At 35.9% G+C, this 12,526-nt stretch overlaps 1 protein-coding gene across 1 annotated transcript in view; it reads right to left on the bottom strand.

Moving 5' to 3' along the window:
• Positions 1–3,139: 3,139 nt before the first annotated feature.
• The window catches only part of ACTR8 (ARP8 actin-related protein 8 homolog (yeast)), a 9,687-nt gene continuing 300 nt past the window's right edge, over positions 3,140–12,526 (bottom strand). Inside the window, exons 2-13 of the mRNA XM_010572659.1 lie at positions 12,325–12,495; positions 11,363–11,473; positions 10,999–11,103; positions 10,192–10,365; positions 9,536–9,629; positions 7,411–7,543; positions 6,943–7,096; positions 6,303–6,398; positions 5,586–5,726; positions 4,916–5,180; positions 4,449–4,612; positions 3,140–3,774 (exon numbers count right to left, since the gene is read on the bottom strand). Of these exons, the coding sequence (XP_010570961.1) occupies positions 3,631–3,774; positions 4,449–4,612; positions 4,916–5,180; positions 5,586–5,726; positions 6,303–6,398; positions 6,943–7,096; positions 7,411–7,543; positions 9,536–9,629; positions 10,192–10,365; positions 10,999–11,103; positions 11,363–11,473; positions 12,325–12,495 (1,752 nt within the window). The 3' untranslated portion in view covers positions 3,140–3,630. The remainder of the gene's footprint in view (positions 3,775–4,448; positions 4,613–4,915; positions 5,181–5,585; positions 5,727–6,302; positions 6,399–6,942; positions 7,097–7,410; positions 7,544–9,535; positions 9,630–10,191; positions 10,366–10,998; positions 11,104–11,362; positions 11,474–12,324; positions 12,496–12,526) is intronic.

Here is a 12,526-nt window from a genome sequence, read left to right as displayed (position 1 = left end):
TAGAGGTTTAATGGGCTAGATATTTTTACCACATTCATTTTCAAGTAACAGGGCCTGAATCCAAACAACTGCAGGGGGTCCCTGTTGTAACTAACACTCCTGACTTGTCCCTTCAAAAGCACAAACACTCTATTAGGTCATAAGGTGCCATCTGCAGGGTGTATGGTGCCTATCACAAGCACAGTTAGAGCAGCAATCCATTTCATCACTTACATAGTTATTAACAACTTTAAACTGAAATCTTTTCAACCTTTAGGAAGTTTGTGGAATCCAAATATAAATTTGTAAAATAGAGACAGAATTAGAAGTTAATTTTACAACAAACGGTCTTGGGCTTGAATATTTAATACTGCTTTATGAGCATAAAAATTATGAAGTATTTCTTGAAAAAAAGTGGAAGCAAAGGTAACTTTCTGTTAAATCATAATAAATTGAAAGCATAGTTTTCTAAGTTCTCCTTCTGTATTAGCACAGCAGGAGGCATATGCTTCCACTGAAGTCAAATCAGCAGAGCTGGCTAGCAAACACTGAGATGGTCTAAAAGAACATCTGCTCCACTTTTACAATATATTATTTTATTTTTTGAGATTATATTCTTTATTTTTAAGAATGTTTTTAAACTATATCATTTTGTTAAGAATGAGATTCATCAATGAACGTGAAAACATTAATATATAGTAACTAGTTAATTAGGCTTCACTAACATGAAACGCACATTGCTTGTAATTCCTACCAAGATATTCACCCTGTTTTGTTATATTAGACTAGTAGATTTAAAGATAAATATATGCCCTATCTGTAATTTTGATGTTAACAATATATATTAGTTTTAAAACCTATTAAATGCAATTAAATATTAAATGTGATTTAACTTAGTAATGACTCCTTTTGTCATAAATGCCTTTGACCTTTTTCTCCCTCCCACACTCTTCTTCAGGATTTCATTTCATTATTAGATAAATGAAACTAGAATTTCTCTGAGGATACCAGGGGGTGATGAGAGCACCAATGTTTTTGTAGAGGCAAGTTTTTGATTTATTTCCAGTGAAAAGAGTATTTGCTTTTATATAACTGATGTGAAGAGTTGTACTAATTCTGACTAACAAACAAGACAGAATCATAGCACTGTGTATCACTTAATTTTTTTCTCATTACTTTTTTTTTTTTTTACTTATGAATTGGTAGATATCAAGCCTCTTCTCATGGTGGTAATTTAAGTCTATATTGTTCTGTAGAGTGTCCCTGTGCTATAAAGCTTAAAGCAAACATACCTGATATGTTTACACTGAATTTTCTTAGATTCTTATTTATCTCAAGAATCTCTCTTAATTTTTGTTATTTGTATCATTTGTAAGGAAACTATCAAGAAAATCTGGTACCAGTTTTAAGGAGCACAGTACTCCTGTCAGGAGCCCAAACCATAGTACAGAAGGAAATACATGAAAGGAATGAATCTGTGCAGAAATCCCATTTAACTGTGTATTGGAATTACTCTGCTCCCCCCCCCCCCGCAGATAATTCCTTACTTTGCTAAGGGTGGATATGACTGCCCAAGGCCTTCAGAAAACCTAGCAAACTGTGTGCAGATGAAAGCCAATGGTTAGTTGAGTATTTCTCATTCTTGAGTCAATATTCAATGCAAACTAAAGAGAAACTGCTCAGTGTTTTCTGTTGCATTATGTATCGTGTATATTCAGCAGATTTTCCCCTGTACGTTTGCAAAAATCTGGGAAAATAAATGTTCTGGTATACAGATATTTGAATGTCAAAATCCTGTTAAAAAGCAGATGACTTTGGTCTTAGATGACTTCATGTACGCTGGCCTTGGCAAATTTTGCCTTTCATCTTCCTTCTCTTAAAAGTTGAAATTTTATGCTTTACACAGTAATGCCGCAGTTCAGGAATTAGTTATTTTGTAACTATTGCTCATAGTAAAACCCTAAACAAAATGGAAGAGAGGAGAACAATTGATGAGATGTCAAGGTGCAGGAGGAGGTATGTTCCAGAAACATGGGAGGAACTTGGAGGGAGCAGATTCAGACTGATAGGTCTTGTTTATTTCAAAGTAGGGAAGAAAATTAAGTAATGTAGTCAACAGCTCTGTAGCTCTCAATGTGATTATTAACCGTTTTGCGTTACCTTTTAGCACAATTTCTCTTCCATGTACGGACATCAGAAATGCTCATTTTAGTAATCTGTTACCCAAAGACAGCTTTTTCAGCTGTGCAAGACTTGTTTCAAAGTGATTGTTCTTTCTGCTTTAGAGAACCTCGCAATCAATTCAGCTGGAAGGTCTGCATGTTTTCTCCTCGCTGCTCTACTTGTGATATTATGTATTATTGCTGCGGTAGCTTGTGTCATCACAGAGGTAAGAGTTCTCACTTTTTTGAACTTTAGTTATTTCTGTAATTCCTGTTCTTTGAGTTTTGCTGCAAGCATCCTTTTAGATGAGATAAGATCATATGAAAGAGACTACTTTTTAGGTTTCACTGTAATAGAAACTCTCTCAAGTTGTGGCTACATTAATGTTTTAGTTTAAATCAGTACTGTGCTTTTGAAGGGAATTACCCACCAGCCTCACTCCAGTTTGGTTTGTGTTGCAGGGTGGTTGGTTAAGGAGTGCAGCCTTGATTAGAACTTGATTAGCCTTGCAGAACTTTTAATGAAAGCAGATTAAAAGGAAGTCAGTTCTTTCTTGTGTGCTTTGTAGAAACTACATTCATTGATCTTTGATATTTATTATATTGTTACAGGTGTTTTAATAGTTTTAATCTGGATTATAATTGCAGATACGGAGTTAAGGTGTGATCTGAGGGTGGCCAGAACCTTGACTACAGAAGAAAAAAACCCCAACAAATAGCACTTCTGTAACTAAGGTCTGTTTGTTGGGGGAAAAAGCCCACGTGCCTGTACCACATGACTGAGGTTGGTGCTGGCTATATGAAAATGTATCTAGTTCTTTTGAGTGTATTATATTGGGATTTTTTAAATAGGGAAAAGAGTGGATAACTACCATGGATAGTGAAAAGCTAGCAAGAGCTTTTGATGATGAGAACAGGCAAGAAAAAATACTCCACTTTCAAATTCTTAAGTCTTTCCACTGAATAATATAATTTATTATATAAGCAAAATACCAACAGCAACAGTAGTTTGGGTTCTCCCATTTCATTTTTTCCGTTATGATCGCTTATATAACAATTTCATTTCCTGGTAACATTACAAGTATGAATCAGAATAAGGCATTAAATCCACAGCCTGCACTCTTCAGCTATTGCTTCTGTGTATGTGGATCTGGAATAAATCTTGGCTTAACATCTGCCACGTCAATATTTTATACCTCAAGTTCCCACACTGTGCAATTTTAATATACATAACCTATATAATATAAATGCAGTGAATTTGGAGATGACTGTGATACTCTGTACACAGAATTCAATGCCTACAATTCAAAAGATGAAGTATAGCAATGCTGAAGACTTTTGCATCACTTTTTGAAAAATCTCAGTTGAAGTTAGTTTTAATAAAATACAAAAATATCTGTCAGCAGAAGATCAATACAACTGCACTGCAAAAAGGGTCATTTGGGGAAAGGAATCCTCAATTAATCATGTTCCACTGTAAACGTATCTGTTACCATACAAATGCAGCTCGCTCTCGTAACATTCTGACACCAAAACGCTGCCATTCTCGCTGATATATCCATAGCTCCTGAGTTGTATCAAGACAGGCTAAAACTGCACCTCCTTTCCATGCAATTAAGCGGGGATCCATATCCTAAATTAAAAACACAGATTGTACACAATCACTGGTGTAAATTCACATAGTTCTCAAAACTTGTATCCTAATTTTTCCAACAGTATTCACCACTTAAAAGCTCAGGGATTAGGGGAGGAGAAAAGAAGTTTTTCAAAATTATTCAGGAAAAAATAGTGAGATAAAAATATGGAACGAATATTTAAGGTGTTTAAAGAAGTAACTTTTTTTTTTTTAAGATGCCTTCTAGGCATGTCTTGGAAATCCTGCCCTCAGCAATGGAAGTTCTGAAAAATACTCAAGTTTTGATTTTACAGATTTTGCCTGATTAATGCCAAATGAAAATTGTTCTTTTAATGCCATACTTTCTTTTACCTTAATAGTAATAAAAAACCCTAACACAATTTCTTGCTGAGCAGATAGGCTAACTTTACGGGCCAGTACTAACTGCTTCTTTAAGAATATGGCCTTTAGCTAATAAACACTTCAGTGATCAGCACTAGTAATACTCTTGCTGTACCTCTAACTTCCTGCCTATAATCGGAGAGTGCTATGTTATGAGCTGAAAGCTGTCCTAAATCTCCTCAGATATGCAACTAATATGTGGTTTTGAAAGAACATATGTTTTTTTAATCTTTTGAAGATTTCAACCAATCATAGTTTATTAACCATTTAGCCATCAGTTAACAGTATACCTTAGGTCTTGTGATGACTTCAACATTTTCAACGACTCTTCTAAAAGAGGGTGGCATTTTGTTGAGAATTCGGTGTTGAAGAAACTCTTGAGCTTTATGAAACATAAGGCCTCCTCCTACTACTAAGATGGAGCTGTACATCTTCTTTTTTGTATCATCAGATGCTGGAATGAACGGATGCATAGAAATACATTTGTTTTTTAAAGTTAATATGGTCTGTATTTGTATTATAAAGAATTTAGTGCAAGTCAAACCAGATGTAAACTGAAATTCTTTTTCTATTCCTTGGAGATTCAAAACTTCTAGCTCAAGAAACCTCAACAAAGATGCAAGTATAAGGAACAGTGTAGCGCTCTAGAGATGAGGAAAACTTAGGGACATATGTGTTTCTTTGGTAAAATAGAGGTGTTACCATAAACCCACACTGACATGCACACTTTATAGAACTGTACAAATATAATTCTTACCGCAGCAGTCAATACTATGAAGAATGGCTTTGTCAAGGCCTAAGGCTTTGCCTTCAAACTGAGAAATAGCTGTTTTCCTGGACATGTGTGCAGTTAAAGGTTCCTCTGAATCATTTCCAGATATCATACAATCGCTCTGGGAAGATCCCAGTTCCACTTCTTGTGGGTAGATCCTCTCTGAAATGTCTGAGGTTTGGCCTCTCAAGTCTCCCTCAAATGCACCAGGCTTTGACATAGATTTTCTATCAGCTGTAGCTTTTGCAGACTTAAAAATGAGAAAACAAGTGGAACTATGAAAAATGCAAAAAGATCTTCAGCAGGTTAGAGAACAATACAAAGACTTAACTAAGCACCGTTGTACTTCCCTTCACCTTTTTGCACAGAAAGATTAAGCATTGTATTATTTCATTTTAATCCTCAATTTCAAACTAAGGGTGTTATCTGGAACTCCATCAGATGTATCAATGCCATAATATGAAGCCCTCTTAGACTCTGAAAATTAACAGTTCTAATTAAGGACTTGCCTAAACATTCGTAATTCCTTACTCTAAATTTATTTTTTAATGCTTCTGGCCCAGATAACAAACTTTGGTTTCTTAGATGAGCTAATGAGTCCTGATTTTATTCCCCAGTTAATTAATAAGGAAAAATAAAATGAGCATTCACACACCTGCTCCTGCTTACTTTGTGTGGCTAGCAGATAATGTTCATCATGAGGATCTTCAGGGTCACCTTGTGACCTGTGTTGCAAAGTTGTCATTTTTTGTCCAACAATTCCAAAAGTTGCTGGATAAAACAGAGCCATTGGAGCCTGAAGAATGACAGATTTGACGTGGTTTTACTGCATAGTTTTTGGTTTCTTTACTAAGAAAAAAGAAAAAGCTTGTTCTATTTTTCTCACAATTGGAAATTAAATACACTTTTTTCAAATAGTTTTGTAAATGGCTAAAGTGTTTTCAGCTTTGTGTAATTAAAAAAACCCCCAAACATACAATTGTACATGTATATAGGTTTCTTTACAGATTCTGGTATTGTATGATAAATAAGTATTGAAATGCAGTTTATTACAAAATTAGAAAATTCAACGGTGAGGTGAGAAACTTGTGAAATTAACATTCATTCGTTGCCCTTGAAGGATAAATATCATCATATTTAGTTGAAGCTACAACCATTCTGCCTAAAGCTAGCTGGGAAGTCTTGTGCATCCACTCGTGCTGCATTAGGCCCATTCATACACATAGGAATTAATTTTAAAACTAACAACAGGCGTATGTTAAGAACAATCCATAAATCATGTGAACTCAGTAGCACTGAACTGATACAAAGTGAGGCCCTGAGCCTGAATGCTGAATATAATTCTTGTAATTAAAAAAAAAAAAAAAATCACCTGTAATTTTTCATCTCCTAATCGAAACTGGTATAACAAAGCTGGAGAATCTGGATGACGAATCTGGAACTCATGGTCTTGCAATCCAGAAATATCCTAAGGTCAAAAACAATGTAAAAAATTTGTATCTTTTATACCTCTCTATCAAGCTGCATAATCTATTTAAACTGTAGGAAACAAGAAAGAGGAACAAAACTCTTCAGACTGTGAATTTAATTTACCTATTCTTGAACTCTTTTTCAAGTCTTTTCCCTGTAGCACAGTCTGCCAAAACAGCTTTCTACATGCCTAAGCCTCTATAATGAAGGTTTGTGCAGAAAGTAGAGATCTGCTGGCAGATCTTACAAAACTGAAGTTGAAAACCAGCAAATATGCAGCTACTATCAGCTTCTTTGAGTAGTAAGAACAAAGAAACTACATTTCTAAGAGTTGGGATTCTTTCAACTAGAAGAAAAATAAAACAAGTTACAAATACTTCAAGTCTAAAGCTTCTCCACCTTTTGCCAGTATTCTACCGAGTAAAATATTACATTTTATTCCATTTACAAGCAATTGTAGACTTGCAAAAGGGTTGCCCAGAGTAGCATTCTGTAAAGGAAGAAAAAAATTACTTGGAGAATATATCATTTTCCCTTCTCACCTGGTCTAGATGACAAAATATCTCCTTCAAGTGCTGAAGCAGCAGGCAATCCAACTTATTAGTTAACTGACAGTCTCTGTATGGGAATCCTGCTCGTTGCATAAGCCAATAAAAACACCTTGACACATCAGATCCTCCATATGCAAGGCACAGCCTAAAGCACAGAGAAGAAAAAGATTAAAATTTGCTGAAATACTGGCCTTTTACAGTGGCATACATAGGAATACAAGCAACATTTTAGACATGCTGTGATCATGGCCTCCATAGTTTGCAGAGCACAGTATCAGTTCTGCCAGTTTTCTTCTTTTAAAGATACCAGAATTCTTTAATACTGTAACATGATGACGCTGTCACACAGCTCACAGTAAAAAGACCTTGTATTTGTAAAAAAATTTCCTGTTTTTAAAGTCAAGTCTTTGGTAAGCAACGAAGTACATGCTTATAATAATTCTGCATATTACAAGATACCTGGTGTTGCGATGGGAAACACCGTCTTCTACACAGCAAACGCTTGTCTTCTGATCTCCCACATCTACTATACATGCGCTGCTTAAACCACTTCCGAAAGTAGCACAGACTGACTCCTGGTGTACAACAATTCCTAGCAATATAAGGAAAAATTATATCCAATTTATGCCAAGCTCCAGAGGCATGTTGCTGACATTTAAAGGACATCTTAATGTCTTTTAAAATCTACTGACTCTGCCTGACTCTGCACTGAAAGTTTTTATATTTAGTGAAGATGGGGGCAGGGGGACTTACAGAGTTTTTGTTGGGTAGGCCCTTAAAGTCCTGAGCAAAGCTAAGAGCTGGGTGGATGCCTATAGTCAAACGTTCTTATTTTTTTGCAAGTTTAAAGACACTGCCTCCAGATGTTACTTGCTTTTGTAACCAGTATCGCAGGGTCTTGGTTATCAGATGCACATGAAGCATTTTCCTAATTTTTTCTAGTTTTAATCAAGTATCATTACCATTAGCATTTTAGATGTATTCTTTAAATAATAATAAAACAAGGTCCAATTTCACTCTCTGTTTTCCTTTCAATCCACCTTTAACTCTGTAAAAGAGTACTTTTGTGTCATAAGCCCATGCTTAAACCTGAGAAGTACTGGAGGCTTCAATCTATCCTTCTAGCCAATGAAGGAAAATAGCTCAATTGAGCTGTGCTTCGTAGACAAAAACTAAGTACAATTTTAAAGACAAATGTTTTTAAATACATAAAGAGAATTTAATTATGCTCTATAATTAGTTCAGCTCTTCACCAAATTATTATTTAGGAAAAGGCACTCTGAAGAATTATTAATGATACTTTCTGATTTTCACTTTCATACATCAGATGAATACGAAGTTCTGTATTTTTTTCTTAGTATTCTTCCTGTTCCTCTGAAGCTAACACATTTCAACTGCAAATTCTTCTATCCTAGTGCCAGTACATTTTTACGTAGTAGTATTATCAGGTACTGTTCACATTACATCTATGTAAAAACAGAGGAGGAACCAAAGTATGATTTAGAACCATTCTGATCAAAACCTAAAACTATCAGTCAATATGGCTTGTTCATTTTAACATAATGAAACAAATCAAATATATATATGCATGTGAACAAAATTTAGATCTCATGCAATCAGTCTCTCTTTTTCCAGTGTTTATTTACCACCTACTTAATTCTTTCAGATGGGAAGCAATAACATATAAGCACATATTCTGCTGAGAATAATATTTGAGAACTGTTTGCACTTTGTACTGATTATTAAACAACAGAAGTATTAATCTCCAGCATCTCACAATTAACTTACTGTTTGACTAGTCTCTACCATTTAAATTACTATTCTTGTCCACTCTTTAAGCCTCTTTCCTTGCATACCTAATACAAGAAAGGACTTTGCAGTACCAAAGGTACTACTACTCTGATTATTTCAAATTAAGTATGCTCCATATGGTTGGGTTATTGTGCCTTCCATAATGACTTGCTATGTTTTCTCTAAATGTGAAATGAGAGAAAGATAGCTGAGACTACAGCAGTTCTTTCCAGACTAGCCAGAAGCTTCCAGCAGTTTAACTAACTGAAAGGAAACTGCATTACTCTTTTTCATCAGTGGGCTTTCCACTCTAAAAATAAATATGCAGAAGCAGCTAACAATTACTTGATTATTTTTCAAAACTTATATTGCTCTTCTATATTTAGCATATGCACTCGGGAACCTCCTATTATGTCATCCTGTAGAGGGGACAGTTGCAGCATCTTACATCATATACTTTTGTTCTGAAGTCTAGGAATCTTACTACTCTGTGGAGTTAACATTGTGCATTTTAGAAATACCTGAGAAATCAGACTGTTGCTACTTTCATCTTGGCTGAAGTGAGAAGCCCACGGCTGGAATACCTAATCGCAAACTGAGAAACTTGTTTCAACGCTGGCCAACCATTTTGCCCCATTGAAAGAGACAACAGGTATGGGAATAGCAAAAGATGAAAGGTGCTAGTCCCAGCCAAACTGGGATTGATGTGCAAAGATGTACCTTAAAGGTTTAAAAAAAAAAAAAAAGTATCTTTACACTGTTAATCATTAAGTATGCTTATGTATGGTTTTACCTGAGAAGCCCATCTTCATTAGGATCATATTTACCAGTTCTTTCACATGTTGTTTATTATAGATGTCTGGAATTAGTAAAATGCATCTGTAGTACTGAAGATAAGAACAGTAAATTAAAGCCAGCTCTCACATTAGGTTTCTCTTTACATTCTTGAATACCTGATGCTAAGGAAGAAAGCATAATATACAGGTTTTTAAAAGAAGCAAAATTATGGGAAGGGGGAAGGGTTTTAATAATTTAAAAAATGAGTTCAGAGTAAGTACCAAGTTAAGTTCATACAGGTCACTAAAATGTTCAAAAGTACGTCAGATATGAGAAAAACACCTACTCAGCAAGGAGTAGAAATTATGCAAATATTAGCCACCCATTCCTCAGTTGCCTCCATTTTAGTCAACATAAAAATCCCAGACTGAGACTGAAACTTCCATAATGGGATTTTCACTCCTCCTTGGCAGAAGTTCTGTTAACAATTTTTGTCTTAAAGACATGCACAGAATTCCAAATGAAGTCTTAGGAACCATGCTCGCCAGGAGAAATAATTTATTCTTTAAGAAAATTACCAGTAAGAGGCTAACACTAACAGCAAGTTGCTTCTCTTTCACAGTAACGTTTACAGAAGTGGATACAGCCCTTATTAATGTGTCCACAGCTCACCTTTAAGTCTTTCAATGGTATTTCCAGATATTTTTGTATTGCGTGTGACCATATAACTTCAAGGTCTGCTAATACTGCAGTGAGGGAGCCACCAGGTCCTGCGTGGAGATTCAACTGCCCTCTTCTAATAGGCCAATGTATATTATAAGAATCTAGTGGATTAACATACAGTGCCTGAAAATAAGGGACAATGTTCTATGCATTGTTTTTCCCAAAAGATTAGTAACAAATACTAGAAAAATATTTGAGAAGCAGATACAAGACATGCAGCACCACTCAGACCAATGTGACAGCAATACAGTGGATTTCTTTTTAATAGGGCTTGCATTAAAATAAAAAAGACAATAAATACATGGTTTAATGTTTGAATTTTCATCTCCGTGGACATCCACTATGAACATAACAGTATATTTTTCCATTATCTCAAATTAGTAACTAATTTAGACTCTCTGAATCTCATGAATACCTAATTACTCAGCAGTGATTCCATGTACTGATCCTTTTATGAGTTTCTTGCCTTTTCTCTGAATTATACCACATGGGTAAAGTTCTCACCTAGTCCCTGCAGAAACACTGATTTACAGCAGTATAGGATCAAGGTTACTTGCTAGGCAAATGGGAGAAACTGTCTGGTCTTGCTGAATAATAATATATATTCAGTTAGTTCATAGTAAAGCTTCTCATGTATTGCTTGACTAAATTTATATGCTTTTCAACACATACTAACACATAGCAAACTGCTACTGATTAGGTAGTCACATTAAAACGTAATATTAAGCCCCGTTTCAGCAGGAAAATTAATCTTACCTCTTCTCCTACCAAAAATTCAGGATGATTTGATGTGTTTGTCCACTTGGCCCCAGAGCTGTGATCTAAAATAGCTGGCCGCATCTGTCTGTTGTATGACCTGGCCTGAAATGTAATCAAAACAAGTGCTGTTGATAAATATTTTATCAGTCACTTTTTGTGCATGAAAGAAAAAAGAACCCCCCTCACCCTGCGAAGAACCATTTTAAATCTTCATTTTCTCAGATCTTCAGAGTTAGGTCACACAATAGCACTATCCATTTTTTGCTGTATAAAGGATATCTATTCTTCTCCACTAAAATATAGCATCACACCAAATGACCGTATGAATGAACGATTTAATAAAATCTTAAGAATGAGTTACCTGATCAGGTGACACTGGTATACGCCTTGCACCATTTGACATCTTTTTGGACCATATTGCTTGGTCCACCATTTTAAGGCCATTTTGTCTCTGCTCAGTGCTTTCAGGTTTCTAAACAAAACCCAAAAATATGCAACGTAAATACTTACTTTCTAATTACATGTCTGTATGCTGGTAATACTGAAGCTATTATTAAACAATGAAATCATTACTGTAGTTGATAGATGGCAGAAAGGACAGAAGGTTTTATACAATGAACATAGGCTTATTTTTAAAGAAACTCTTTTTTATATTAGAGTTCCCAAGATCTATTTGTCTAAGTCAACTTGAATCTTTTAACTGATTGTAATGGCTGCTGGACTTCATCTCTGGAGTGATGAACTCAGGACATTATCTATTTAACCACAGAAATATTAAGTAGGAGCAAAAATGTTTAAATAGATCTCAATTATTTAAAGATGAGGTTTAATATTAGAGGCATTAATTTGATTAATGATTTTCTGTACAGATTCAAAGTATGAATAAGATCACTACATATATTTTTTTGAGCAGGTTAGACTAAAATTACCGGCTACGTTATCCAAGTTACAAGCCAACTTGTAACCAACGCATTCACAAATGGAGCCTTCCAATTCTAGTTCTACAGTCGTCATTCTATAAACAGAAATACTGTGTGTTGTATCAGACCACAGAGCAATCAATGAGTCCAAACCCTCAACCTATCAATTTATTAGGTTTAGTTCATGGCGAATAAACTAAATAAAGCCCCAGCACAGACTGGAGCAAATCGACTGACGTGAAACGGGAAAACGGTTTGTGTCGAGACATATTCCTCTGGAAAAACACGATGCACGAGGGGAAAACGGGCCCTACACGGCAGGAAACGGCAACCGAAACGCGCAGTTCCAAGGCCCATTTTAGCGAGCTGGGAGGACGTGCCGCTGGAGCGCGGCCCGGCTTACGTTGAGCCCGTCCCTGAGGAGCCAGCTGTCTCTGTAGGCCGCCTGTCCTTGCTGCTTGTGCCGCCGCGCGATGACATGGGGAATGCCCACGGGCAGCGTGTCCGTGGCCCGCCCGAGCCGCAGGGTCGTGGAGCCAGGGTGTATCACCACGATGAAGTTGCTCTGGATTTGCTGAAAGCACCACAACGCGCACGGGAGTGGG

This window comes from Haliaeetus leucocephalus, unplaced genomic scaffold, assembly GCF_000737465.1.
Source record: "Haliaeetus leucocephalus isolate CR32 unplaced genomic scaffold, Haliaeetus_leucocephalus-4.0 Scaffold2, whole genome shotgun sequence".
Lineage (NCBI taxonomy): Eukaryota > Metazoa > Chordata > Aves > Accipitriformes > Accipitridae > Haliaeetus > Haliaeetus leucocephalus.
This window is presented reverse-complemented; position numbering and strand designations above follow the sequence as displayed.